This window comes from Gigantopelta aegis, chromosome 7 (genome assembly GCF_016097555.1).
Source record: "Gigantopelta aegis isolate Gae_Host chromosome 7, Gae_host_genome, whole genome shotgun sequence".
Classification (NCBI taxonomy): Eukaryota; Metazoa; Mollusca; class Gastropoda; order Neomphalida; family Peltospiridae; genus Gigantopelta; species Gigantopelta aegis.
In genome coordinates this window covers 6,210,899-6,238,736 of record NC_054705.1, presented here as the reverse complement: position 1 = coordinate 6,238,736, position 27,838 = coordinate 6,210,899, and the positions used below count along the sequence as shown (strand labels likewise).

At 40.8% G+C, this 27,838-nt stretch overlaps 1 protein-coding gene across 2 annotated transcripts in view; it reads left to right on the top strand.

The window, feature by feature from the left end:
• Positions 1-19,505, top strand: part of LOC121377383 (tetratricopeptide repeat protein 38-like) — a 21,837-nt gene extending 2,332 nt beyond the window's left edge. Inside the window, exons 1-14 of one of the 2 annotated variants that reach the window (XM_041505361.1) lie at positions 1,344-1,489; positions 2,791-2,868; positions 3,659-3,740; positions 6,470-6,641; positions 7,258-7,431; positions 7,854-7,929; positions 9,037-9,156; positions 9,895-9,954; positions 10,673-10,711; positions 11,098-11,179; positions 14,467-14,632; positions 15,579-15,735; positions 18,156-18,229; positions 18,801-19,505. In XM_041505361.1, coding sequence (XP_041361295.1) covers positions 3,716-3,740; positions 6,470-6,641; positions 7,258-7,431; positions 7,854-7,929; positions 9,037-9,156; positions 9,895-9,954; positions 10,673-10,711; positions 11,098-11,179; positions 14,467-14,632; positions 15,579-15,735; positions 18,156-18,229; positions 18,801-18,891 — 1,236 coding nt within the window. In that variant the 5' untranslated portion in view covers positions 1,344-1,489; positions 2,791-2,868; positions 3,659-3,715 and the 3' untranslated portion in view covers positions 18,892-19,505. Of the gene's footprint in view, positions 1-1,343; positions 1,490-2,790; positions 2,869-3,658; positions 3,741-6,469; positions 6,642-7,257; positions 7,432-7,853; positions 7,930-9,036; positions 9,157-9,894; positions 9,955-10,672; positions 10,712-11,097; positions 11,180-14,466; positions 14,633-15,578; positions 15,736-18,155; positions 18,230-18,800 lie in introns of those variants that run through there. The other variant, XM_041505360.1, reaches the window with a different exon arrangement.
• Positions 19,506-27,838: the final 8,333 nt, after the last annotated feature.

Below are 27,838 nucleotides of genomic sequence, written 5' to 3'. Positions count from 1 at the left end.
TTGTGGAGCACTGGCTAGAACGAGAAATAGCCCAATGGGTCTGACAGGGATTGATCCCAGACTTACCTCACATCAAGCGAATGCTTAATCTACTGGGCTATATCTGCCCCACTTTTACAAAAATAGAAAATTAAAATTACAAATAACAAATTGTAAATATACCCTGATCATTTAGATAATGGATTAATCCATCTTATTCATATTTAATTTTTAGTGTCTTCATAAGAAGGCATTTATTTAGCTGAAATTAACATTACATATATAATGGAAAATCTACCCTGATAAAATTGCAAAATCTACCCCAGTATATATAGTACATGTGCAGCTTTGGTGCAATCTAAAGAAAGAAAGAAATGTTTTATTTAACGATGCACTCAACACATTTTATTTACGATTATATGGCGTCAAACATATGGTTAAGGACCACACAGATTTTGAGAGGAAACCCGCTGTCGCCACAACATGGGCTACTCTTCCGATTGGCAGCAAGGGATCTTTTATTTGCGCTTCCCACAGGCAGGATAGCACAAACCATGGCCTTTGTTGAACCAGTTATGGATCACTGGTCGGTGCAAGTGGTTTACACCTACCCATTGAGCCTTACGGAGCACTCACTCAGGGTTTGGAGTCGGTATCTGGATTAAAAATCCCATGCCTCGACTGGGATCCGAACCCAGTACCTACCAGCCTGTAGACCGATGGCCTGCCACGACGCCACCGAGGCCGGTTCTGGTGCAATCTAAAGCCCTGACATTAGCCAAATATCATGTACCACATTGTTAGGTTAGTTGTTTCGGTCAGTTTTTAACCTCACCGTACCTGTAGGTGGTAGATTATGAATTAAACGCACGATTATATATTCATTTTTACATATACTGTATATATATTCATGTTTTACATATCTGATACAGACGTTACCCCCCCCCCCCCCCAAATAAAAAAATATAAAAAAATACACCCACCCAAACTATGCGATATATTATATTATTCACGTATTATTAATATTGTGTCACGTTTACAAACGATTAACTTTACAGCGTTGTTTGTAGTCCGATACATCTGTCATAAACTCACTGTTACTCAGTTGCCGAGTTGACGGCAGGTGTATCGGACTACGTAGGTACGTCAAAACATCGGAAGTACAGATTAGAAGAAAAAAACACATTGAAAAACGCATTTGTATTACTTAATATTTTATTAAATGCTCGTTACAATAACACAGCTCTATATTTGACATAATTTACTAGGGAATTAGGCTTATTCGTTCATATTTATGTTTATTTCCCGCGGAAACATATCAGACTAGTTTATGACATGGGGCGTGGCTTACGAGAAAGGGCGTAGCTTAAAATCGCATTTCGCGAGATGTTACATCCTGGTGGCTACGATTAAGTATTTCCCGTGTAAGCCGCGGTATGTTCCCGTTATAAAGTGATAAAATCACAACAAATCCGCAAGACAGGGCCATTTGTCACGCCGAAATTGACAGGTAATTTCTTAGCTGAGTTCTAATTGGTCAAATGTATTCACCGCGCCGTATGTCACGGGGGAGGAGGAGCACTAATATATAATTTCTACCTCGTGACCCCACTGTCACGTACGCTTTATTATGTGTAGTAACGTAGTTCACAATTCAACCTGTGGACTGGTCTGACCTTGAACTATTAGTAACAGGGCCGGATGCAGGATTTCTCCAGGGAGGGGTGCATTGTTTTAAAAAGTGTTCCTGTGGTATTTAGACAGGGAGTGCAACTATTGACAACTGCACCTACAGTATTCAAACATAGACTAACATACATTATTTTCAGCGGCAGTTGGAAATGTTTAGGGAGTGCGCTCCCCAAACAACATCCCCACAGATCCGTGCCTAAGCTCTAATTCATACAAGAGTAAGCATAATCTTATCCGTGGGTGTACAGACTCCATTTTTAATGTGGAGATTTGGTTCAAAGGCGGATCTACTAATTCTCAGGAGGTGGTCGATATTTCTAAAGTGACCTTTTGAACACTTTAAGGGCAGGAGTAGAAATTGGCTGACATTCCTGCCGGATATTCGGTCTGACAAATATAAATTCGGCTGGCTCGAATCAAAACATGCCGGACGAAATTTGATTTAGTCAAACCAATGTGTGAATATAAACGTAAACTAAATTGCCGATCCATGGTGATGTTAATCGACAAAAAACTTTAACGTCACTTTTCTCATTTCGACTGATTTTTTGAATTATAAATGTGGCTTCAAATAGGATACCAGAGAGAGAGAGAGAGAGAGAGAGAGAGAGAGAGAGAGAGAGAGAGAGAGAGAGAGAGAGAGAGAGAGAGAGAGAGAGAGAGAGAGAGAGAGAGAGACAGAGACAGAGAGACAGAGAGACAGAGAGAGAGAGAGACATACACACAAAGAGGGAGAGACCGATAGACAGAGAGAGAGACGGAGAGAAAGAGAGACGGAGAGAAAGCTAGAGAGACGGAGAGAAAGAGATACAGAGAGAGAGAGAGAGAGAGAGAGAGAGAGAGAGAGAAAGAGAAGTAAAGCAACAACCATGGTTATTTCATGTAGGATGATGTGCTGCATCATATTCCGGAAGAGGTCAACTTTAAAACTGGAGGGTCACCAGGATACAAATTCGAAGAAAAAATTAAATTTGAATTTTCTTCATAAATATTATGTCCATAGTCTTACCTTTTATGTGGGATTACTTACAAACCCACGGGCCTGAGCTTCCCTAGAAAGCGACTAATATTGTTGTGTTGGTGTATTTTATTTATTTTGTTTTTTTTTTTTTTTTTCAGGACTGGAAGACCTTTGGTGTTCCGCTGTCGACGACCAGTAATGAAGCTAGCAAGGCATTTGACGCCACCGTCACTCAGGTAGTTCATACTGTCTGGGTGTAGAATGTCGCTCAGTTAGTCCAGGAGCCAGGACCAGTTAAACTGGCTGAGCACAACACCCACCACACTGTTTTTCACTTTAGGCTGCTTGTGTTTGTGTGTGTGTGTGTGGGGGGGGGGGGGGGGGGGGCTCTGGTACATAGAGTTTGTGGGACAGCCTCTTTTTCTAACGAGGGGGGGTCAGGGGTAGGGGTGCCTCTGTTTTACGACGCATAGAGTTGTTTACGGTTACATGGCGTCAGACTTTTAAGGACTAACAGATTTTGAGAGGAAACCCGCTGTTTGGTCAGAGGGATAGTTTTTGCGCTTCCCACAGGTGCCGATCTTTGTTGTAACAGTTATGGATCACTGATTTGATTTTCCCATTGTGACTCCTATAAAAAAAATCCAATTCGAATATCCCTCACACGGTAGAACACACGCTTGGAATACGATTGATCGTAGGTTACAGTTGAATCAAAATTAACAATTTCTTTTGTGGACCATTCTCTGATTGGTCTTTTCCCCATCCTAACCAGTGCCCCACGACTGGTGTATCAAAGGTCATGGTATGTGTTGTCCTGTCTGTGTAGAAAGTGCGTATATTTGCCCTTGCTGGTAGTGGGAAAATGTAGCAGGTTTCCTTTGAAGATTTCATGCCAGAATGACCAAACGTTTGACGCCCACTAGCCTATGATTACTAAATCAATGTTCTCTGGTAGTATCGTAAAACAAAACATGTTTTAATATGTGCTAGGTTGTCGTTAAGGAGACATTCCTTTCTTTTCAGTATGTCGGCTGGTACGATGACGCAAATGCCGGGGGATTGGAGAAGTCGGCCATCAACATGATTCAGGCGGATCCGAACTTCGGTAAAATTAATATTCATAACAATAATCATTATTATCATAACATTGATGCGATCTGATCAAAACCAGCTCAATGTCATGGAAGTATTACAGACCAGGGCCCCGTTCCACGAAGCGATCTTAGCACTAAGATCACCTTAGTACATAAGGTAGCTATGCAGTTAGGTGATCTTAGGGCTAAGATCACCTTAAGTGCATATGTTAGCTGTGCAGTTACGGTGATTTTAGGACTAAGATCGCTTCGTGGAACGGACCCAGTTGATCATAGTTATATACCAGTTGAGCCAATTTCAATCAGATTGAATGGTGGTGATACTGTTGGTAAAATTAACATTCCAGAGGCAGTAACAGTGTTGAATATATATATTATATATTCTTTATTCCTCTTAATGAGAGTTACAATAGCATTAATAGTACAAGAAAATAGCACAAAAAAGACAAGTTATTGAAAATAAAGGTAAACGTCAGAAACAATTACAGGATTATGAGAAACAAGTTATATAACACACTCACACACGTACTCACAGACACACACTGAGGTGTACATATAGTAATATCTGCAGTATGCAAATATTTAATTAGTTAGTAATGCTTTAAAATATATTTTACTTAACAAGTAGATGAAGTGAATAACAACCTCACTATACAATTTTGCGGTATCTTCATCAACATTAATTGGAGAATTACATGACAATAGCTGTACGATAAATTTATCGTCAGAAAGATTATGCAATTCAGTGCTTAGCTCTATTGGACCAATATCAAAGAGAGAACACCAAAATGTGTCTCTAATTTTTGATAATTTGCAAAACCAACCGGAACGGGAACACACTGGTTCTTAAAACATAGTCACCTACTTGTTATAATACTGTAGGGTAAACTCCATGCAGGACAGTGAAGGAGATGTTGTAGAAAATTTAATTTATGGATATTTATTCTGGCTTCAATTGAAATCGTACCGGCTAACCCTAAACAAATAACTGTTCGTGTCCTTTTAGGTAGACCTTGTATGTTTTTTACTGCAAATCTAAAAGCTCTTTCTAAAGCCAGTAACTCGTTCTCAGTAATGGTGTTCCATAGTTCACAGCCGTAGAGTGCTTTAGATAAGCACAACGTGTTGACTAACTTCAAACTAGTGGTTGGATTCAGACCGTGTGGGTGGCACCCTGATTGTAATAGTATCATACTTGTAGATTTGATTGTTTTACATGCTTGTAACGTCCGGTCCCAGTTATTTAGATGCTTATTTAAAATGATACCAACATGTTTTATAGAATGCGTACAGGGTATTTGTTTCCCATATAAAAGGAGATGTGGGTCCGTCTCTTTACAGAAATTAATCATCTGACTTTTTAGCGATGAAAACATAAATCTCCATTTCAGACGCAGTAATAGTGTTGAATATAATAAGAATGATAGGGTTCGAATTTCACCACGGCCCTCCTTACTTGCGCTGACTTATCTGGTTTGCCGCCGTGCCCTTCGGGATATTTTTTTTCTTAAAACCCAGCATTTCAGAAATGACACAAAATGTAAGATGAAAAATCACATCTAGCGTAGTCGGACAGGTCAGTTATACCAGGATGTAAAACAAAATGTGCTAAAATGCCAATAACAATAATGTTATTTACATCAGTTTAAGTTGAGGAGATTTATAAATATATTCTTTGTGACTTACACATTAGTGATTTTAAATATTATATTAGCCAATATATCTTTTCGACTTGGCAAGATGATTGGGACGTTGCGGTCACGAACAAGCTTCATTCTGTCAAGCCAGTCCTGGGAGTGTGGCAGTCCTCCTACAGGCGGTGCAGGAAGGATGAAGTAGTCTTGTGCCGTGCAAGCATATTTGACACATTCATTTATTTTAACCCTCTAGTGCCCAAAGTACTCAAAATAAATACCAAAAAGTATCATATTCGTTAAACTTACAGGTGTTAGTGTACATTGAACACTTCCATGTTGATTTTTGAATTTTCATAAACTTGTATATACTTTTAATAATGTAGCATATGTGCTACATTGGGCATTTTATGAAAATGTACCATATCTGCTACATGTTATTAATATTGTAAAATATAATATGGCATATACCTGTATTAAAAATAAACATTAAGAGTCTAATACCATTTAAAAGATGCAATTATTTTTGTCAAAAACTTCATAGAAAATAAGTTGCCTTCGTGCCCTCTTTTGAAGGAACAGTTTGCCTACGTGCCCCTCCAACTTGCCTTGGTGCCCTAATGTTTGTTATTAAACAGAAGGAAACACTTACCGTTCCCCCACAAAATTTAAATTCGACTCCTGTAATGATAATTTTGATAAAATTAATATTCATAACAATAATGATGTTTAACGTAATAATTTTGATAATTCTGGTAAAATTAACAACAGTTACAGTATTGATTATAATAATGATGATAATTTTAATCAAATTAATATTCAAACGAGCAATGTTGATTATAATACTGACGAATATTTTGCTAAAATTAATATTAATAACGATAATAGCAATAATAATATTGATTGTAATAATAATACTTTTTGGTAAAACTTTTGAATGGATAAAAACTTATTTCCACTTCTAGTGATGGGTCATGTTCTAAAGAACGGCCTGGGTGTGTTGTTGGGTGGGTAAAACTGGTTTCCTCTTCTAGTGATGGGTCATGTTCTAAACCACGGACTGGAAGTGTTTTTGAGTCGATAAAAAAACGTATTTCCTCTTCTAGTGATGGGTCATGTTCTAAAGAACGGACTGGATGTGTTAGGGACGGGCCGGACCACCAGGCTGGACCAGGAATTTGCGAAGGATCTGGATAGAATGGTTGAGTTGTCTAAATCCCCGTCTGTGACAGAACGAGAGAAGAACCACGTGACCGCTGTCAAGTTGTGGGCTGATGGGTAAGTGACTACTTGCATATTTGTCGTAAATTGCTGCAGATATTAAGAGATTTTCACGTGTGTGTGTGTGTGTGGGGGGGGGGGGGGGTGACGAGACGTAGCCCCGTGGTAAAGCGGTTGCCTGATGCGCGGTACGTCTGGGATCGAACCCCGTCTGTGGGCCCATTGGGCTATGTAGCGGGATTCCTCTCTAAGACTGTCAAACTACCGAATGTTTGACATACAATAGTCGATGATTAATCAACCAATGTGCTCTAGTGGTGTGGTTAAACAAAACAGACTTTAACTTTATTTTATGCGAGTCGTGGCGGCCATCTTAGATTTTTGTTTTTCGATTTATTGTTCTCATGAAAAATTGGCATTGTATACTGCATAATCCATACCAGTTGTGAAGGCTTTTTAGCACAGGCCTATAAGCCTCAGTTTGATATATATATAACAGTCTAGAGAGAAGGCGCCCTGTTTAAAAAGGGCACCAACAGTAATCAATGCATTATATATATGATAAACGGACACACGGAATTGGGTTCAAGACTTTTCAGTGTTATATATTTTATTGTTGTCGATGTTTGTTATCAACACATCGGATAACGAAAACACGTGGTTCTGGTTTCAGTTTCTCGGACGCGGCGTGCCAGGTGTGGGAGGACATCTTGGTCGACTGCCCGCTCGACATTCTGGCGCTCAAGTTCGCGCATGACAGTTACTTCTACCTGGGCTACTCCAATCAGATGCGAGATGGGATTGGTCGGATTTTGCCTTTCTGGAAACCCACGATGCCGCTCTACGGGTAATTATCGATTACTTAGGCCTTTTCTACAGACTGATTAGTATTAATTAGTACTAACAGCGTAATATAAACTACATGGGAGCAGTGAAAAAGAATCAAGAATTATCCATTTAACCAAAATTGGCCCTAAATATCCTATTTTATATTTTGTATTTAACGAGGTGGAGGGAACTCCCCCCCAGGACAGATTTGTTTACAAGTGTCACAAATGGTGTCCGTGAGGGACGAACTTGCAGTGTTTCATTTGGAAGCTGTGTCCATTCAACAATATGTATCTATATATTTTTCATAAGGACATTTTTTGCGGGTTTGTGTTTGTGTGTGTGTGTGTTGTGTGTTTTGTTGTTGTTGTCTTTTAATGATTTAAAATTGTCTTTTATTCGTGTCATAAATTAATTACGTATGTGTATTTTAATTACTAGGTATGTGATCGGTATGCATTCGTTTGGGCTTGAAGAAACCAACCTGTATGACCGGGCAGAAAAAGCAGCTAGGAAGGTGGGTTGGACATGTTAGCCTACATTTCAGACACAACTACAGGGCCGTAGCTAGTAGGGGGGCAAGGGGGGCAGTTGCTCCCCCCCCCCCCCCAGAAAACATTCGGAAAGCATTATAGAAACTTAAAGAAAAGGAGTTTTAGACTATTAACTACTCAGTTGCCCCCACCCCCCCCCCCACCCCCCAAACAAAAAATCCTAGCTACGGCCCTGAACTATAAGCGCGTATAGCGGAATTAAACTCAGAATTTTATTTCTTGCATATCCTAAGGTTTTAAAGAAATTTAAACACCTTTTCCATCAATTAGTATGTAGAGATTGCACTTTCCCGTTAGTTTACACGATTGTCATCGACAGAAATCGGCTTCTACGGGCCCATAAGAACCGAAGGGGTTGAAAGGGGTGGCGTGTATCCACCACCCAACTGAATCCCAAAACAGTTATCTGATGTAAACTGAAAAATTGTACTTGTGCACCTACCCGCTAAAGCGGGTCTCCCCGCCTTCCCCCCCCCCCCCCCCCCCCCCCCCCCTTTCCATATTATCGTTCCTGTAGTGTTACTTTCATTTGACGGGTTATCCGTAGCATGTGGGTCATGACCATGGAGCAGCCAATGCAGCACCTTTAAATCGATATCCTACATACGTGAAATATCGACGCGTAATACCACACGGCATTCTGTCCAACGGATGCATAAGATACAGGACGTATCGTTTAAGGCGGAGACACACCATACGAGTGCCTTGTACGACAATATCCCAGAGAATAGCCCATTGTGACAAGACAAACATGATTACGTGCTTTCGACGTTTGTTATGCAATCAGCTATTTTTGTTCGAGGCATTCATATCGTGTGGCGTCACCTTTAGACACGAAAATAATTATTACATCATGAATACTGTATCAAAGGTTGCAGTATGTGCTGACCTGTCTGTGGGAGAATGCATATCGAAACTGTCTGTGGAAAAGTGCACATAGAAAATATGTTAATTCAAAATGGTAGCAGATTTAGTCTAAAGACTTCGATTTATTTACTTTCATACTAACGACGCTATTATGGACCACGTGATTAATATACCAATACTAACATTAATGGCAACTACTGTAGGGTCTGGAGATCAACCCACGTGACGCTTGGTCGACACACACGCTGTGTCACGTGATGGAGATGACGGGAAGACAGGACGAGGGGATTTCCTTCCTCACTGACACGGTTAAAAACTGGACAGTAAGTTCGTTTTCATTTTGGTGGCCTTTTTTTTTTTTTTTGGGGGGGGGGGGGGGGGGGGGCTGTAAACATATATGATGCTCGATGTGTGGCATATCGAATATCGTGAAAATGTAAAATAAAAAGTTATCCTCCGTCCATATCTAAGAATAACTTCATAAAAATGTATATATATATATATATATATATATATATATATATATATATATATATATATATATATATTATGGCTCAAAAGAGCCCTTTAAACGACTAAAATAATATATTAAAAACATGTTTATGTTTAAAATATTGTATATGTCGAAGATATGGGCTTTTAAAATGGAAATAATGGACTCATGAAAAGTTAAAGGTCGTCAACAATTCAGTTTCAGAGTTTGAAAAGTTGTATAATGTTATACATGGATACGCAGTGTGTATGGCTGGCTATAGGCTATAGTTCTGAATGTTGTATAACGTTATACATGGATACACAGTGTGTATGGCTGGCTATAGGCTATAGTTCTGAATGTTGTATAACGTTATATATGGATACACAGTGTGTATGGCTGGCTATAGACTATGGTTCTGAATGTTGTATAACGTTATACATGGATACACAGTGTGTATAGCTGGCAATAGGCTATAGTTCTGAATGTTGTAATACGAAATACTGTATCAGTTAAAGATACATGTATTATAAATCACAGTGTTTGAATGTGTTGTAAAATGTAACATTTTCTATGTTATCTATTCTAGACATGCGGGATGATCGCTTGCCATAATTTTTGGCACTGGTCTCTGTATTACATTGAAAAGGTATGTAAAACGGTTTTCATATATATATGATTTGACTGTCTATACAGTAGGACATGTCCTAAACGCTACATGAATTATGTACTTTATATTGTTTCACGGATTACCGAGGAAACTACCTGTTGCGCCGAGTGACAAAACATAACAGTTTTAGTATTCTTGAGCTTAGTATACAAATATTATATGTGGAATCAATTAACTTTGTCATTTATCTCAAAGGCATGTACAAATAACGAAATTTGACCATTGTAACATTAATATTATATATGTGTGGGGGAGGTGGGTCTTTTTGTTGTTGTTGTTTAATTAGTAAATGACAAAATATTATTGTATTACGGTGAGGTGAGATAGCTACTTTAAATTCACAATATGAATTCTGTTTGCTTCTTCACAGTAACGAGATCTAGCACAGTCGGTAGATTGCTTGCCTGGGGTGCTTGGGTCGTAGGATCGAATCGGATCTGTAGACCCATTTTTTGATTGCGTTTTACCCACCCACAACAAGAGCCCCACGACTGATATATCAAAGGTGGTGGTATGTGCGATCCTGTCTATGGGGTGATGCATATAAAACATCTCTTTCTACTAATGGAGAAATGTAGTGGGTTTTCGTTGAAGACCACGTGTCAGAAGTGGATGATTAACAAATCGGTGCGTTCTAGTGTTTCACTTAAAATAAAACAAACTTAGCTTCTTCAAAGTTTTTTATTATTATTTTCAGGCGGATTATCAGAACGCTTTGAATATATTTGATAACGAGGTAAGAAAAACATTATATAGATTACAGGGGCGTAGGCTGGGGGGGGGGGGGGGGGGGGGGGGGGTCGGACAACCCCCGAAGCAAATGATCCGCTTCCAGAACTAAAACATACAGGTTTATACATATGGAGTTTCTGGTGGTGCAAAAACAAAATAGAAAAGGTCCACTTGGTTCATATTCGAACCTTCCCCCCCCCCCCCCCCCCCCCCCCCAGGTCCAGCTCACGCTGCGCCCCTGGATTAGATGAAATAGTAATGATATACCTTACCCTTGAACTTAGGAGATAAGACAACAGAATATATTCTGACATAGAAATTGTATTGAACTGCATGGAGTAATTAATGGGTGGTGTGTAACCTTACGGTTATTGTTGTGTGTCTGCCCAGGTGAAGGTTCGATCCATAAACTCGGGCTCTCTGTTGGATCTCGTGGACGCATGCTCACTGCTCTACAGACTGGAGATGGAAGGTAAGTTGTTATTCAGTCATTTAGCCTTGACCTTCGAAATGCTAACGTTATAATGAACAGTAGCAAAAATGAACTCCGCAATACGAGTGGGGGTTGAGTTGGCGTGGAATGATTACAAAATGTATTTGTTATTTGCAATATCTGATTGCACTGGACTTTGCCTATCCTAAAAAAATGATGTTGCCTCGATTTGTTTTTTTTTATATATAAAAATCAGAGAAACCAATAAATAAAGAATAATGCTTGGTGTTCTCACCGACGGGTGTGTAAGAAAGGCGTGTTACCTTAAATGCACCTCATATCCGGGCTAATTCAAGTTCCTGTTTAAGAGGTTTAACCTGCACGTTCAGAGCAAGCTGTTGTAGCGCACGCCTGTCATGGACACACGTTCTGACTTTCGCCAGCTCTTCAGTCCATTACAGGACTGGCCCGACTTTATCAACCCACATCAGTCCCGTCCCCCCCCCCCCCCCCCCCCATCACATAAACATGTTTATAATGGTAATAACGTCTAATACAAAACAACATGTTGTTGACATGGCCGTGACACACAAATCAATCATTATTCCATTTATTGCATGTTGCATTTTTTGTCTCGGTGTATGCGGTTTCACTCAATAAGCACTTCAATATTAAAGGCTGCTGTGCAAGGCAGGCGCGCGTACAGGAATTTTAGCAGGGGAGGGGAGGTCTAGATTGAAATAATGTTTGTTTTGTTTAACGACACCACTAGAGCACTTTGATTTATTAATCATCGACTATTGGATATCAAACATTTGGTACTTTTCACATATAGTCTTAGAAAGGAAACCCGCTACACTTTTTATTATTAGCAAGGGGTCTTTTATATGCACTATCCCCACAGACAGGATAGCACATACCACGGCTTTTGATATATCAGTCGTTGTGCACTGGCTAGAGCGAGAAATAGGGCTCTAGACTGGCGAGCCAAGTTTGTAGGGTGGTCGAGACACGCTACAAAGACTGCATGTTGTGTTTTTAAAAATATATAAAATGTGCTTGAGCAGGAGGGGGGGGGGGGGGGTCGATCCCCAACCCCCTCCCTGCAAACGCGCCTGTAAGTGCAGGTTTTCCTTGACAGCTTTGTGGCTGGATCTCGCTTAGTCGCTAGAGCGGTAGCCTGAAGTACATGGGTCGTAGGTTTGAACCCCACGGGGGAGCCATTCTCTGGTTAGAGTGCCCCACGACTGGTATATGAAAGGTCGTGTTGTTTGCTACCTGTCTGTGGGAAAGTACATATGAAAGATCCCATGCTGCTAATGCACCAGAAATATACTGAACCGCAAAAGAAACGCGAGATTTTTAAATGTCATTTCTATATGGTAAATTATAACAATTTATTTCGGGGATGTAACTGTCAATATTACAAGACATGCTGGTTTATGACTGAGACCCAAATTGCAGGTACCCTTTCAACTTTCCATGAAACGACATGCCAAAACGCACCTGTCTCGAAGGCCATGGGTGGCAGTCGCAAGCAATTGTCATGAAAACCGAAATGCACGTGCATCTCGTGGAGGTTATGGGTATAAAAACCAACTTGAACCGCGTTCCTGGCATTCGTAATTTGCACGCATCAGGTATGACCCTATTGTCAGCAGCGCAGAGAGAACAAGCTATCGGCCGATTGCAAGCCGGGCAGCGTGCCCTGGTTGTTGCTAACGCTTACAATGTCCATGTCAGCACCATCCATCGTCTACAGCAGCGGTACATCAACACCAACAGCACTGCAGACAGTCACCGCAGCGGGCGCCCCCGGGTGACCACGCCCAGGCAGGACCGCTACATCAACCGGCAACACCTCCATGATCGCTTCAGAACGGCCAGCATGACAGCACGCGCGACCATTGGCACTGGACAGCGACCCATCAGAGACGACACGGTACGACGTCGACTGGCCGCCAACAACCTGTTTTGCCGACGTCCCGCTCGAGGACCTGTCCTCACCGCCCGCCACCGCCAGACACGACTACAGTGGGCTACACCGCACCAACATTGGCAGCATCAACAATGGAGGTTGATAGTCTTCTCTGACGAGAGCCGGTACTGCGTTTCCAACTCGGATGGCAGAGTGAGGGTGTGGCGTAGGAGGGGTGAACGCTACAGAGACGCATGTGTCCTGGAGAGAGACCCGTGGGGTGGCCAAAGCATCATGGTTTGGGGTGCTATAGGCCTGAATCAGAGAATTGTGCCCCATTTGTTCCAAAATGTTGGTGCAGGCAGAGGGAATGGCATCACAGCGCAGCGCTACGTTGACCAGATTCTAACACCTCACATAGTGCCCTTCTTCACGTGTCACCATAACCACGTGTTCCAGCAGGATAATGCTCGCCCCCACACGGCCAGGATCACCATGGACTTCCTGCGTCAGCACAACATCAGAACCATGCCGTGGCCGGCTCTCAGCCCTGATTTGAACCCGATTGAACACCTGTGGGGTGAAATCCAGAGACGGCTTAACCAGGTGGTCCCACGGCCGACAACTCGTGTGCAACTGGAGGCAGCTTTCCTGAGGGTGTGGGCACAGGTGCCAATGGCTTTTGTGAACCGCCTCGTGCACTCCATGTACCGACGGTGTATGGCCGTTCTGAACACCCAGGGAGGACATACACGGTATTGAACATGTCACGCCCTACAATCTCGATGTGCTGGATCCCCCCACTACCTGAACACAGGCAAACGACCCAGAGACTGTGGTCAAAGTGCATCCAATAAATTGAATTTATCAGATTTTTCAAAATTTATCTTTGATATTAATAAATTGAAACATATTTTCTCAGCCACACATGTGTCGCGTTTCTTTTGCGGTTCAGTATATATAGCGGGTTTCCTCTGACACGATATGGGGACGGGATGTAGCTCAGTCGGGGGAGTGCTAGCTTGAGGTGCTTGTGTCGCAAGATCGAAACACCTCGGTGGATGAATTAAACTGACTGTTTTTTCTCGTTCCAACCAGTGCACCACAACTGATCAAAAGCCGTGGTATGTGCTTTCCTGTTTGTGGGAATGTGCATATAAACGATCCCTTGCTGCATTAGGAACATTGTAGTGTGTTTCCTCTGATGACTACGAGTCATAATTACCAAATGTTTGACATCCAATAGTCGATCATTAATTAATGTGCTCTAGTGGTGCACAAACCAAAACAAACTGACACCATATAGTCTGATATATAAAAAGAAAACCATCTACGCACTGCTGACACTACGTTAGGCCAAGTCTACGCTATATAGTCGGTCGTCGTCGCCGTTGCTGTGCGTTTTCAGGGGTGGATGTCGGGGACAGATGGAACGAAGTGTTCGAGAGATGTCGACCTCACATCGACGACCACATCCTCGCCTTCAACGACCTCCACCTTCTGATGGGCTGTCTGGGCGCCAAACAGAAGGACATCACGGCGAAGATGATGGAATCCATCGAACAATTTGTCAGGTACTCCCTTTCTTGTGAGCATTTGTAGCTCAGTGGTACCTGTCTTTTGGTTTCTATTATAGTCCCCCCTGCGCGTGCTGTAACCTCACCGTGGTGCAGGGGTGTAACATTCTCTTTGAGAATGGCCAATACAGCACAAATTGAAATTTTGAATAAAAGTAAGTATCTATATGTGATATTTGTGTTTTTGCACGGTTCTTTACACTGTCTTTTTGTTTAAATCTTGAATTTTTATATTGATGTTGATCATCACCTTATTTGTTTGTATTACCATAGTCTGACACCCAATAGCCGATGTGTGTTTCGTGCTTGGGTGTCGTTAAACATTCATTCATTCTATTATAGTCCTTTCCTTTCTATTTAGGCCTACAAATAAGAGGCGGGATATAGCTCCACGTCAGTGAGCCCATTTGGGCTATTTCTCGTTCCAGCCAGTACACCATGACTGGTATATCAAAGGCCGTGGTATGTGCTGTCATGTGTGTGGGATGATGCATATAAAATATCCTTTGCTACTAATGGAAAATGTAGCGGGTTTCCTCTCTAACTATGTCAAAGGATTACCAAATGTTTGACATCCTATAGCCGACGATTAATAAATAGTGGTATCGATAAATAAAAAAAATAAATAAAAAAAGGATCTATCTCATTGGACAGAGCGTTGGCCTGAAGTGCTCGGGTCGAAGGTTCGAATCTCCTTGGTGGACTTATTCTCGTATTGTTGGGTTTGGTTTTTTTTCATTCTTTCTCGTTCACGACTGGTATATCAAAAGCCTTGGAATTTATATGTGCTACCCTGCCTATGAGAACGTGCATATAAAATATCCTTTGCTATTGATGGAAAATTGTAGCGGGTTTCTTCACTAAGACAATACTCTATGACGTCACACGAGATGTTAGTCACAAACTGTGTGAGAGTTTCGTCTAGTACTGTTTTTACTTGTAGAGAAGGGAAGGGTACGAACCATGACGTCACACGAGATGTTGGTCACAAACTGTGTCAGAGTTTCGTCGCCTACAGTGACGGAGATTTCGCCAAGGCTGTTGACCTTCTCTATCCCATTAGGTACAACGTCATACGTATAGGCGGCAGCCACGCCCAGGTACGTGTACTGATAGTTAACACACTTTCCACAATTCAGGGAGATGCCGATTTTTGTTTTTTGGTTTCGTAAAGAAATTACTGTAAATCAGAAAATGTTAGCGAGCGTAAAATGTTAGCTAATTTAGCGAGGTAATACAAGACGTTAATATTTCATGACGCTAAATTCAAAGAGATGTAACATACAAGAGACTGTTCCGAAAGACTTTTGTGCGATTGTTGTGTCTTCAAAAAAGTAGGGGAACCTGAAATATTGAAACATACGTTTTGAACACAGACATCCTGGTAAAAAACGTTCAGGTCTGTTTATCAACACACCGAAACACATTCCATAGTTGGCACATGTATCACGCAGTTGCCCCGTACACGTGCGTGGTGTGTCATTCTCGACTTTGACAATTTCCAGGAAGATCCATTAATCACTAGATCATTATTTCTGTAAATCTTTTTCATTATGTTGATCATACAGTTATCACTGTTTTGTTTTAAGTCATTTTTATTGTTTGAATTTGCGATTTACTGATAAAAAAAACGTCAACTTTCAAATTTCACTTCTGACCCCAATCGTCCTTCAAGATATTTGGTGGTCATAAAAAAAACCTACTGTAATACTGAACTACCGGTTGTAATGTTTGTCCAATTAATTCACTATTATTATATAACCATTCCCACAGCGTATAGAGTATATACATATGTGTGTGTGGGGGGGGGGGGGGGGCGTGTGTGTGCCCCTCCCCCCCCCCCCATACACACTTTACGGCTTCTTCCTACGCCCGTGCTATGTATTAAAACAAAAGGATAGCCCACAACAATAGTTATTAGTTAGCAAGCACATTACTGCAATTTTCTACTATATTTAAATTATCTGTATGCTGCTTAACGTCAAGATTCAAAACAAACTTTATTTCAGCGGATCCTACAACTTAAGCTTATTCTTTCCTTCTTTTTGTCTTCTGATTTCGCTAAAATGTTATGCCGCTAATTTGTCACTTATTTGAATTTCGTTAATTTTAAGATCACTACTATTTTATGATTTACAGTATCTAAAGAATTAAAAATTAAAAATAAATAATAAGATAAAGAAAAATAGTATTAAAAACTTTCAGCAGTGCTGGAAGATAAAGATTTCGGGGGGGGAGGGGGGGATTGAGGGTTTTTTTGTTTGTTCACATAGTATTATAAATAGTATTAAAATATAAAATAATTAATAACATAAAGTAAGAATGAAAGAAATGGTTGTTTAGATAGTATTCTAAGCGGTAGCCAGTTGTAGTAGGCGGGCTACGATCGACCTGTTGTCGGTGGGCCCATTGGACTATTTCTCTTTTCAGCCAGTGCCCACAACAGTTATTGGTGTAACAAAGGCCTTGAAATGTAGTATCCTATCTATGGGATGTTGTATATAAAAGACATCTCGCTGCTAACCAAAAAGAGTAGCCCATGCAGTGGTGGCAGCAGTGTCCTCATTCATTATCTATGTGGTCGATAACCATTATACCGGCCTCGGTGGTTTCGTGGTTAACCAAGTTAAGCCATCGAACATTAGGCTGGTAGGTACAGGGTTCGCAGCTCGGTACCGGTTCCCACCCTGAGCGAGTTTTAAAGACCCAATGGGTAGGTGTAAGGCCACTACACCCTCTTCTCTCTCACTAACCAACTAACCACTAACCCACTGTCCTAGACAGACAGCCCAGATAGCTGAGGTGTGTGGGTAGGTGTAAGGCCACTACACCCTCTTCTCTCTCACTAATCACTAACAACTAACCCACTGTCCTGGACAGACAGCCCAGATAGCTGAGGTGTGTGCTCAGGACATCATGCTTGAACCTTAATTGGATATAAGCACGAAATTCTTTTTGAAATAAAATGAAATAATCATTATGTCCGACACCATACAAACCGTAATATTCAATATTTTAAAACAATACAAAAATGCTATAAAGGGCTGAGTCGCCTTTACATGCTAAAACTTATATGTAAACGTGTATGGAAAGGAAAGGAAATGTTTTGTTTTACGACGCACTCAACACATTTTATTTACGGTTATATGGCGTCGGACCACACAAATATTGAGAGGAAACCGGCTGTCGCCACTTCATGGGCTACTCTTTTCGATTAGCAGCAAAGGATCTTTTATATGCACCGCCCCACAAACAGGATGGCACATACCACAGCCTTTGATATACCAGTCGTGGTGCACTGGCTAGAACGAAAAATAGCCCAATGGGCCCACCGACGGTGATCGATACCAGACTGACCGCGCAGCATGCGAGCGCTGTACCACTGAGCTACGTTCCGACCCAAACGTGTATTGTGTTAAATTATTAGCCTACAGGTTATTTACAGTTTTACCGTCGTCCGTCCGTCCATCCATCAGTTCCTTGTCTTGTTTGTTTGTTTATTTATTTATTTATTTTTCAGCGAGACTTGGTCAACTTGTTTCTGATCCAGGCAGCTATCAAATCTCAGTTAAAGAAACATCACAAACTAGCCAGGTACAGTCAAACTAACAGACCTTATATTGCTATAGAAGTATTAACACTGTCCTACCTTGATACTATATCAATTGTTTTATTATTTCAGAGCTGCCTTTTAACCAGAGCCCAGTTTCACAAAACATCATAAGCTTAGTTTTGCAAGTAAACGTAAATCTACGACTAAACGACAGTTTTTATTACTATTATAGCACAACTAATACAGTTAGAAGTACACATATTTCATTATCTTATATCCTTAAAGTGCACTGTCTTCCTCAATGATGTAATTATCTGCGTCATATAGACGCCAAACATCTGTAAACGTGTGCCCGATATAAGTTACGATGTTTCGTGAAATGGGCCACGAAGCGTTCTTAGCCCTAAGATCAACTTAAGTGCATAGGGTATACAACTCTTACGACCGATCAGTTATTAGTCTTGGTGCGACCAGTCGTAAGTCGTGAGTTGGCGTGGGGGGGGGGGGGGGGGGGGGGGAGCAATTATAATGCAACTGTCGAGTTGGCCAACTCGGTCGTGACAGTTTAAAAGCTGATCCTAACATAAGTGTGTGATTTGATTGTGTTTACAGGATGCTGCTGATGGAACGGAAGTCGTTCAAAGACAGCGCACCGATGACGGACCGACTCATCAAGCGAGCAATGGCGCTACACGCGGATTAATACAACAAAGCGGTCAACAGTCAACAGGACATGGGAAAAATAACACCGATAAACCTGCCCGTAACGTGGCATGGGTTGCTTGAAACAGAAACTTTGACTGTCATGACATTGTGTCAGTGCCAACTGCCAAACGAATTTGAAAATACGAAGTCAGGGGACTTTTGCCACCGTCTTAAAAATACGAAAAAGTGTCCTTATTAGATTGTACGTGCCTTTACTTCTTCTTCTTTTTTTTTTTTTTTTTTTTTTTTTTTTTTTTCTTTTTTTTTTTGACTGGGCAGAGAAGACTATTATGGTGAAAAGAGTCTTACTGCTTCCCTTCTCCCGTATGGAATTTTAATATAGGCAGACGCTGAAATTCTATACAAATGTGTATGAGACATTAACCTACTTATTAATGTGTTAATAACCAAATGTCCCGAGTCCGACCCCCGATCCTATCGGAGGCCGGACTCGGGATAGGCGTGTTCGAAACCCTAGGACACGTTAAACCAGTTACTAAGGTAATAACCATTACACGATAATGAGGTGGAAGGTATCTGCTTGTGCCTATTCTAAGAATAGGTTGTGGTAATACCCATGCACTTACACAAACCAATAAACTATTTTCCTAATCAGAAGTCTTTATCTCCACTTACTTTGAAGCTCATATCTGATTAATGTTCAAGTACGTTGTTCTGGACACGCACATCACCTTATATGGACTGTCTGTCCAGGAGTCCAGAACTGAAATTTATGTCAACGTAGTGTAAAAAAAAATTTCGAAATTACGCCAAAAATTTAAATTATGTCTTGCGTTAAAAACACCCATTTTAAGTTTTGTGTTAACAACACCTCTAGAGCACATCGATTGATTAATCATCGGCTATTGGATGTCAAACATTTGGAAATTCTGACATATAGTCTTTCGCGGCGCCGGCAACATTTTTATCCTAATGCAGCAAGGGATCTTCAATATGAACTTTCCCAGAATCTTTAAATTTACCACTATATGACAAATATAGCAAAACTACTGATTGTTCAAATGTAACTACTTTCTATTTAAAAAAAACTAAAAACTACAAGATTAGTAATTTACTTTTATCAATATTCACACCAAGATTTAACACGACCTAAGTTAACATAAAACATTTGATGTAGACCTTCCGAACTTTCCGAGAAAAAATGTTTCGTCTGCAAATGATAGAAAAACGTTCAACACTTTTAGTTCGTAAATCATAATTTTGAGCTAGAATCACATGTTCTAGACTTGACTTGACTTTAATCTTTTAACATGCTCCTATACCACAGAGGTTTCAAGCAAGTCTGTCCAGGGGCCCGGCTCCGGGACAGAAAAAACATTTTCTAGGTTATATATGAACAGAGAGAAGAGCATTGGTGAGAGTGCTTCCCCTTGCATAAGACCTATTGATATTTAAAAATATATTGTTACCTTCTCTGATGTATGATTTCACATCCACGTGATTTAATTACCTGCAGGGGCGGGGTTTAGCTCAGTCGGTTGAGTGGTCGCTTGAGGTGCTTGCGTCGTAGGATCGAACCACCTCGATGGATCCATTCAACTGGTTGCTCTTTTTCTCGTTCCAACCAGTGCACCACAACTGTCAAAGGCCGTGGTGTGTGCTTTCCTGTCTGGGGGGAAGTGCATATAAAGATCCCTTGCTGCATTAGGAAACATGTAGCAGGTTTCCAGTGGTGTCGTTAAACAAAACAAACTTTATTAATTTAATTTGCCCAGGAACACCACTATATGTCAATTTAAGCCGCATCTTATCATGAAGGAATGAAGGAAGGAAGGAAGGAATATTTAACGACATCGCAGAACGAAACAGCTTACTATGCAACACGCTGTGGAACGCCTTTCAATAAACAATAAAGACGCAATATAACCGTTTTCTTGCTATTAACGTTTTTGAACGGCCTCGGGTGGTATGGCTAACCCATCAGACATAAGTTGGTAGGTACTGGGTTCGCAGCCCGGTACCGGCTCTCACCCAGAGCGAGTTTTAATTACTCAATAGGTGGGTGTAAGACCACTACACCCTCGTCTATTTCACTAACCACTAACAAGTAACCCACTTTCCTGTTCTGGACAGATAGCCCAGATAGCCGAGGTGTGTGTGTGCCCAGGACAGCGTGCTTGAACCTTAATTAGATATAAGCACCAAAATAGGTTGAAATGAATAATGTATTTGTAACGAGTTGTTGTAAATAGATTTTTAAAATCTTCGTCGCAGTCCGTTCTTTGTCAAATTCAGACTGTGACGTCACGCGTTAACCTGTCTGGCACTCTTACTGCTTTCTACTACAGTGAAACCTCTCAAAACCGGACCCTCTGTAAACCGGAATTCCCCCAAAACCGGACATTTTTCAGTCCTTTTATAAAAAATCAGTATAGAAATTAACCTCGCTTAAACGGATACCTCTTAAAACCGGACATTTTACTTGGTCCTGAGGGTGTCCGGTATAGAGGGGTTTGTGCTATAATATAAATGTTAAAGTAAAAGTAGAGTACATTGATTTATTAATATTTCATCGACTATTTGATGTCAAACATTTGGTAAATCTGACATATATATAGTCTTAGAGAGGAAACCCGCTATAGTTATTAGTTGTTTGTGGTTAGTGAGAGAGAAGTCGGTTAGTGGTCATATACCTACCCACGGGTGCGAACTTAGTACCTAGTCTAAAGTTAAAAAGTTTGTTATGTTTTTATATTTAGTGTTAGAGAGGAAACCCGCTACATTTTTTTCCATTAGTAGCAAGGGATATTTTATATGCACCATTCCACAGACAGGTTAGCACATACCACGACCTTTGATATTCCAGTCGTGATTTACTGACTGGTACGAGAAATAATTCAGTGGGCAAATGTATGTATGTAAAAAAATCATTTGGGTTTAATTTTGTATGCATGTAATTCAGTGTATAATTATAATATTTCAAAAGAACAATTCGCTTGATGCGTGGTCGGTTTTGGATCGATCCCCGTCGGTGGGCCCATTGGTCTATTGCTCCTCACAGCAAGTGCACCACGACTGGTATATCAAAGACCGTTGTATGAGCTATCCTGTCTGTGGGATGGTGGATATTAAAGATTCCTTAATACTAACAGAAAAAATGTAATGGGTTTCCTCTCTAAAACTGTATCCTAACCGGCCGCGAGCGATTATTTTAGAAATCATTTACTTCAATTGCCGTATCCTAATCGCATATAAATCTGTCGCGTCGCACGCGTGCAGTTAGGATGCAGCAATGGAAATCAATGGTGTTTTTTAAATAATTGCTTGCATCGCTCGCGTCACTCGCGGCTGGTTAGGATAGAGCTTAAACTGATTGACATCCAGTAGCCGATGATTAATAAATCAATGTTCTCTAGTCGTATCATTAAACAAAACAAAGTTTTCTTACAATTTTTTTTTTTTTTTTTCACTTTGTCGCTATGAAATTATAACACTGCCGCGAAGCTAAGTTCACTTTTTTATTTATAAACAAATTCTCTCTCGCTGGAAATCCGGTTAGCTTCACTGGTACAAGTATAAATTGTCCACATTTAAAACATGAAAAGCAAAACTTTTAACTCCATTTGAGAAACGTGGAAACAAATATGTTTAAGACGAATCAATAGAGGTTTATCTTAAAACAAGCGAACTGGGGCCGCCCCTTTCTCTACCGACATCTACGCGCTCACTTCCGTGTTGATCAACGCGAGTGTCACTTCCGCAACACTTCGCGAGCCAAACACAAATCTTTAAAAATCTCCAGTTTGAATTCCGTGTTATTTTAACAAGAAACCCTATCCACGTGGGCTCGTGTTGTATTTGGTTAAATTCCACCACAAAAACAGGAGGGGACCAAAAAAAAAAGAGGTAAAGTTTACTAAACACAGGTATAACGAGTCCACGCAAAGTCGTCTACGGTGACAAACAAACAGGTTTTGGTGTCAGATTCCACAGTAATTAATTGATTACAAATAGATGCTGGGCGGACGAAGTGCACGAGGAAGAAAACATTGGGGGTTTAACTTGAGTGATTTCGTATTTACCGCGATGCGTGTAGCCCGCTAGTGTAATATGTAGACGTGTTTACACGCCGGGATCACGTAAAGATTTGCTTCGCGTTGCATTGGGACACGGTCTGTATCCACAACAAGACACAATCAATGTTTGGTACGAAAGATTAATTAAAACTTTAGACTGTTTCATTACTCGAAGGAACGACACCTACGTTTATGGTCCTGGGTGTTTCTTCTTTCTTCTGGGCGTATTATAATCGACTTGAAAACCGGTAATTAATGGTAACAGTTATAACGTTTTTTGTAGACGTTATACGCTGCACGACACAACAAACGGGTATGTACTCTTAATAGCTACAACTTAAATCCTATATGTCATAATGCTTCGTTTTGTGGCACACATAAATTTGTTTTAGCACAAAAGTTTAAAAGTTTCTTTTGTTTAATGACCCAACTGGATCACACTGATTAATTAAAAATCGACTATTGGCTGTCAAACATTTGGTAGTTCTGACTCGTAGTCATGAGAGAAAACCAGGTACATTTTTTTCTAATGCAGCAAGGGATCTTTTATATGCACTTTCCCACAGACAGGAGAGTACATACCATGGCCTTTGTCCAGTTGTGATGCACTGGTTGGAACGAGAAAAAACAACCAGTTGAATGGATCCACCGAGGTGGTTCGATTCTGCGAGCGAGTACTCCACCGACTGCGCTAAATCCCGCACCTAGCACAAAACTCCCTGATAGACTGGTAACAGGTACACTAATTTACGGTAGTGACATGTCGTGTATTCCACCAATGACAGAGGGGGTAGGGTGGGCTCGTGGGGAGGGGAGATGACTTCATTGTTATCAAGTCATTCGAATACTCATGGTTTGTTTCTTTTACGAACCAAGGAAAACTTTGTGTCATTTAATTAGACACATAATGCTGTATAATGTAATGTATATAACATAACATAACATAATGTATAATATAATATAATATAATTAATGTAATATATAATATAATATATAATACATGACATGACATGACATGATATATTAGAAGAAAAAAACATTTGATTGGCGTAGGTACTTACAACATTATTATTTATAAAACCCACAAGCTCTTTATAAGCACAAGGGAAACAACTAAACACGCAGTTATCTGTTAAAATGATCCTTTGAAACTAATTGAAAAATGTAGCGGGTTTCCTCTCTATGACTGTGTCAAAATGACCATATCTTTGACATCCAATAGCCGATGATTTATAAATCAATGTGTTCTAGTGGCGTTGTTAAACAAAACAAACTTTCTGTTAAAATGTACTGAGACAAAAATAAAGTAAGAATTTAGTACTACTGCTATTAACTTTAACTCCCAAGCTACGTTAAATGACGTGACGGTTACGCAATTCAGTTCGTATTGAAAGACATTTTTTATTTAACGACGCACTCAACACATTTTATTTACGGTTATATGGCGTCAGACATATGGTTAAGGACCACACAGATTTTGAGAGGAAACCCGATGTCGCCACTTAATGGGCTACTCTTTCCGATTAGCAGCAAGGGATCTTTTATTTGCACTTCCCACAGACAGGATAGCACAAACCATGGCCTTTGTTGAACCAGTTATGGACCACTGGTCGGTGCAAGTGGTTTACACCTACCCATTAAGCCTTGTGGAGCACTCACTCAGGGTTTGGAGTCGGTATCTGGATTAAAAAACCCATGCCTCGACTGGGATCCGAACCCAGTACCTACCAGCCTGTAGACCGATGGCCTAACCACGACGCCACCGAGGCCGGTTTCGTATTGAAAATCTGTTGCTCATACTGACAAATGGTGCCTCAGTTAAACCTTGAATAAAGATTCCCCTCTATAAAACCATTTTGTTATGTGTTAGAAGGAAGGGAATGGTTTAGTTAACGACGCACTCAACACACTTTAGTTACGGTTATATGGCGTCCGACATATGGTTAAGGGACCACACAGATATTGACAGAGAAAACCCGCTGTCGCCACTTCATAGGCTCTTTTCGATTAGCAGAAAGGGATCTTTTATATACACCATCCCACAGACAGGATAGTACATACCACGGCCATCGTTACACCAGTTGTGGAGCACAGGCTGGAATGAGAAATAGTCCAATGGGTCAACCGATGGGAATCGAACCTAGATCGATCGCGCATCAGGCGAGCGCTGTACCACTGAGATACGTCCCGCCTGTTATATGTTAGAATGAATTTGACATGTAAACGAATCCCTCATTGTTAACTTCCCTTCAGACAAGATCTTAATATCGTGGATTAATATTCTGAGAGTACTGTTAAAGCAGTTCCCAAAATTCAAGAGCCAGAACTATGCGAAAAGATGAGTAAATCGCCATGACACTTGAAAGTCAAACTTGATCTGTAGCAGTACATGATAAAACTATACACAATATTTCAACTCAATATCTTGACGCATTGCGGGATGGGGGTGGGGAATTCGGAAAACTATATGTGGGATTGACAGACAGAAACAAAGACCATTAGACAGACAGATAGACGGACAGAAGGACGTAGTCGAAATCGATATACTAAAAATAAAAAATAAAAAAGATTGTTTTCGCTTGTGTTTGTACCGTGTGTGTGTGTGCGCGTGAGGGTGTGTACGCCTAGCATATCTTTCACCTTTCCCTTACCTGCAATGAAGTTTATTTCGATTCAAGGGCGAGTACTTGATTGTTATGACCAGCGTGCTATAACACCAGGTAATACATACATCAAGCTGGCGCCGTTTTCACCTGACCTGTGTGGTGTTATTGCTCGTGTTAAGATATCGATCACGGTGAGATATTGATTTCTGTCTCCAACCACTGACACGGGCCGCTATCAACTCGTGCGGGTTTCATGTCTACCTGGCGAGATATGACCTCCGACTGTACCTCGATTTAACCGTTCGCAAGAGATGCGAAGTCGACAATAGTCTTTGTGAAAACAGGTCATTTCGGCACTAATCATATATCAAAGGTATTTCATGTTTTCATTTTTAAGAATTTTAATTATACATATTTATACCTTCCTGCCTTTTTCTTTTATATATTTCTTCCATGGTTATATCCTTGTGTATGTGTGTGTATGTATGTGTGTGTGTATGTGTGTATGTCTGTGTGTGTGTATGTAGGTTTGTGTGTGTATGTAGGTTTGTGTGTGTATGTAGGTGTGTGTGTGTATGTAGATGTGTGTGTATGTATGTGTGTAGGTGTGTGTATGTGTAGGTATGTGTGTGTAGGTGTATGTGTGCGTATGTCTAGTTATGTTTGTGTGTATGTGTAGGTATGTGTGTGTGTAGGTATGTGTCTGTAGGTGTGTGTGTAGGTGTAGGTATGTGTGTGTATGTATAGGTGTGTGTGTATGTGTATTTTTATATTTTGAATATCTCTATTGTATGTATGTCGGGTTTTGACTTAAACATACATATATTCAATGACGCACTGGCACAGGGGATATTAAAATCCTTTATTGTCTTCACAAATTTCCTCATGCCGTTACCGAGCCTGTGGCACCCAATCTCCCGCAATCGTTGGGCCGGAACGCTACCAATCAGACCAACTACGTTCCACTCTGTATGTGTAGGTATGTGTGTAGGGGTGGGTGTGTAGGTGTGTATGTGTAGGTATGTGTGTGTAGGTGTAGGTATGTGTGTGTAGGTGTAGGTATGTGTGTGTAGGTATGTGTGTGTAGGTGTAGGTATGTGTGTGCAGGTGTGTGTGTGTGTAGGTATGTGTGTGTGCAGGTGTGTGTGTGTGTAGGTGTGTGTGTAGGTATGTGTGTGTAGGTGTAGGTATGTGTAGGTGTGTGTGTGTGTAGGTGTGTGTGTATGTGTAGGTATTTGTGTGTGTAGGTGTAGGTGTGTTTGTGTGTAGGTGTAGGTATGTGTATGTGTAGGTATGCGTAGGTGTAGATGTGTGTGTATGTGTAGATGTAGGTATGTCTGTGTGTGTGTATGTATGTATGTGTAGGTGTGTGTGTATGTGTAGGTATGTGTGTGTGTAGGTATGTAAGTGTAGGTATGTGTGTGTAGGTGTGTGTGTATGTGTAGGTATGTGTGTGTGTAGGTATGTAAGTGTAGGTATGTGTTTGTAGGTGTGTGTGCATGTATGTGTAGGTGTAGGTATGTTTGTAGGTGTAGGTATGTGTGTGTAGGTGTGTGTGTGTAAGTGTAGGTATGTTTGTAGGTGTAGGTGTGTGTGTGTATGTGTAGGTATGTGTGTAGGTATGTGTGTGTGTGTGTAGGTGTGTGTGTATGTGTAGGTGTGTGTGTGTGTAGTGTTTGTATTGTGTGTGTGTGTGTGTGAGTGAGGGTGTGTACGCCTTCATGTGTGTGCGTGCTTGCATATGTGTGGTACGTGTGCGTGGGTTTCTCTGAACGCGGGAACGTTTGTTTTATTGTTTAACGCACCAGTAAAGCAGAAGCACTTCAATTATAATGGGGAAAAAACATGTAATAAATGCGCGACGGAAATTGTGTACCATCAAAACCATGTTGTACAACAACAGCAAACTCAGGACAATATAGCAAACAATGACAATTATATGACACCAGGCTTGTTTTGGGGAGGTTGTTGTTTGTTTGTTTTGGGGGTGAGGGTTTTGTGTTTGGTTTTGAGGTGGTGGGGGAGTGTGGTTTTGTCGTCACATTAAGTAGTATTTCACTGACCCTGATTATACTATGTACTGAAAATCATAGTACCCAGGACAGCGTGCTTAATCGTTAAGCACGCCGAAGCTGGGTTTGGATCTGAGTCTAGGGCTGGTGAGTCTGGAACCATCACAAAACAGCGCATGTTCCGTGTCGTCCTTGCTGCACAGATCGATTTTTGGCGCCCAGCACAGAAAGAAAAAGAAGAAATTTTTAGTTACCGACGCCTCATCCATTTTATTTAACGGTCCATATGG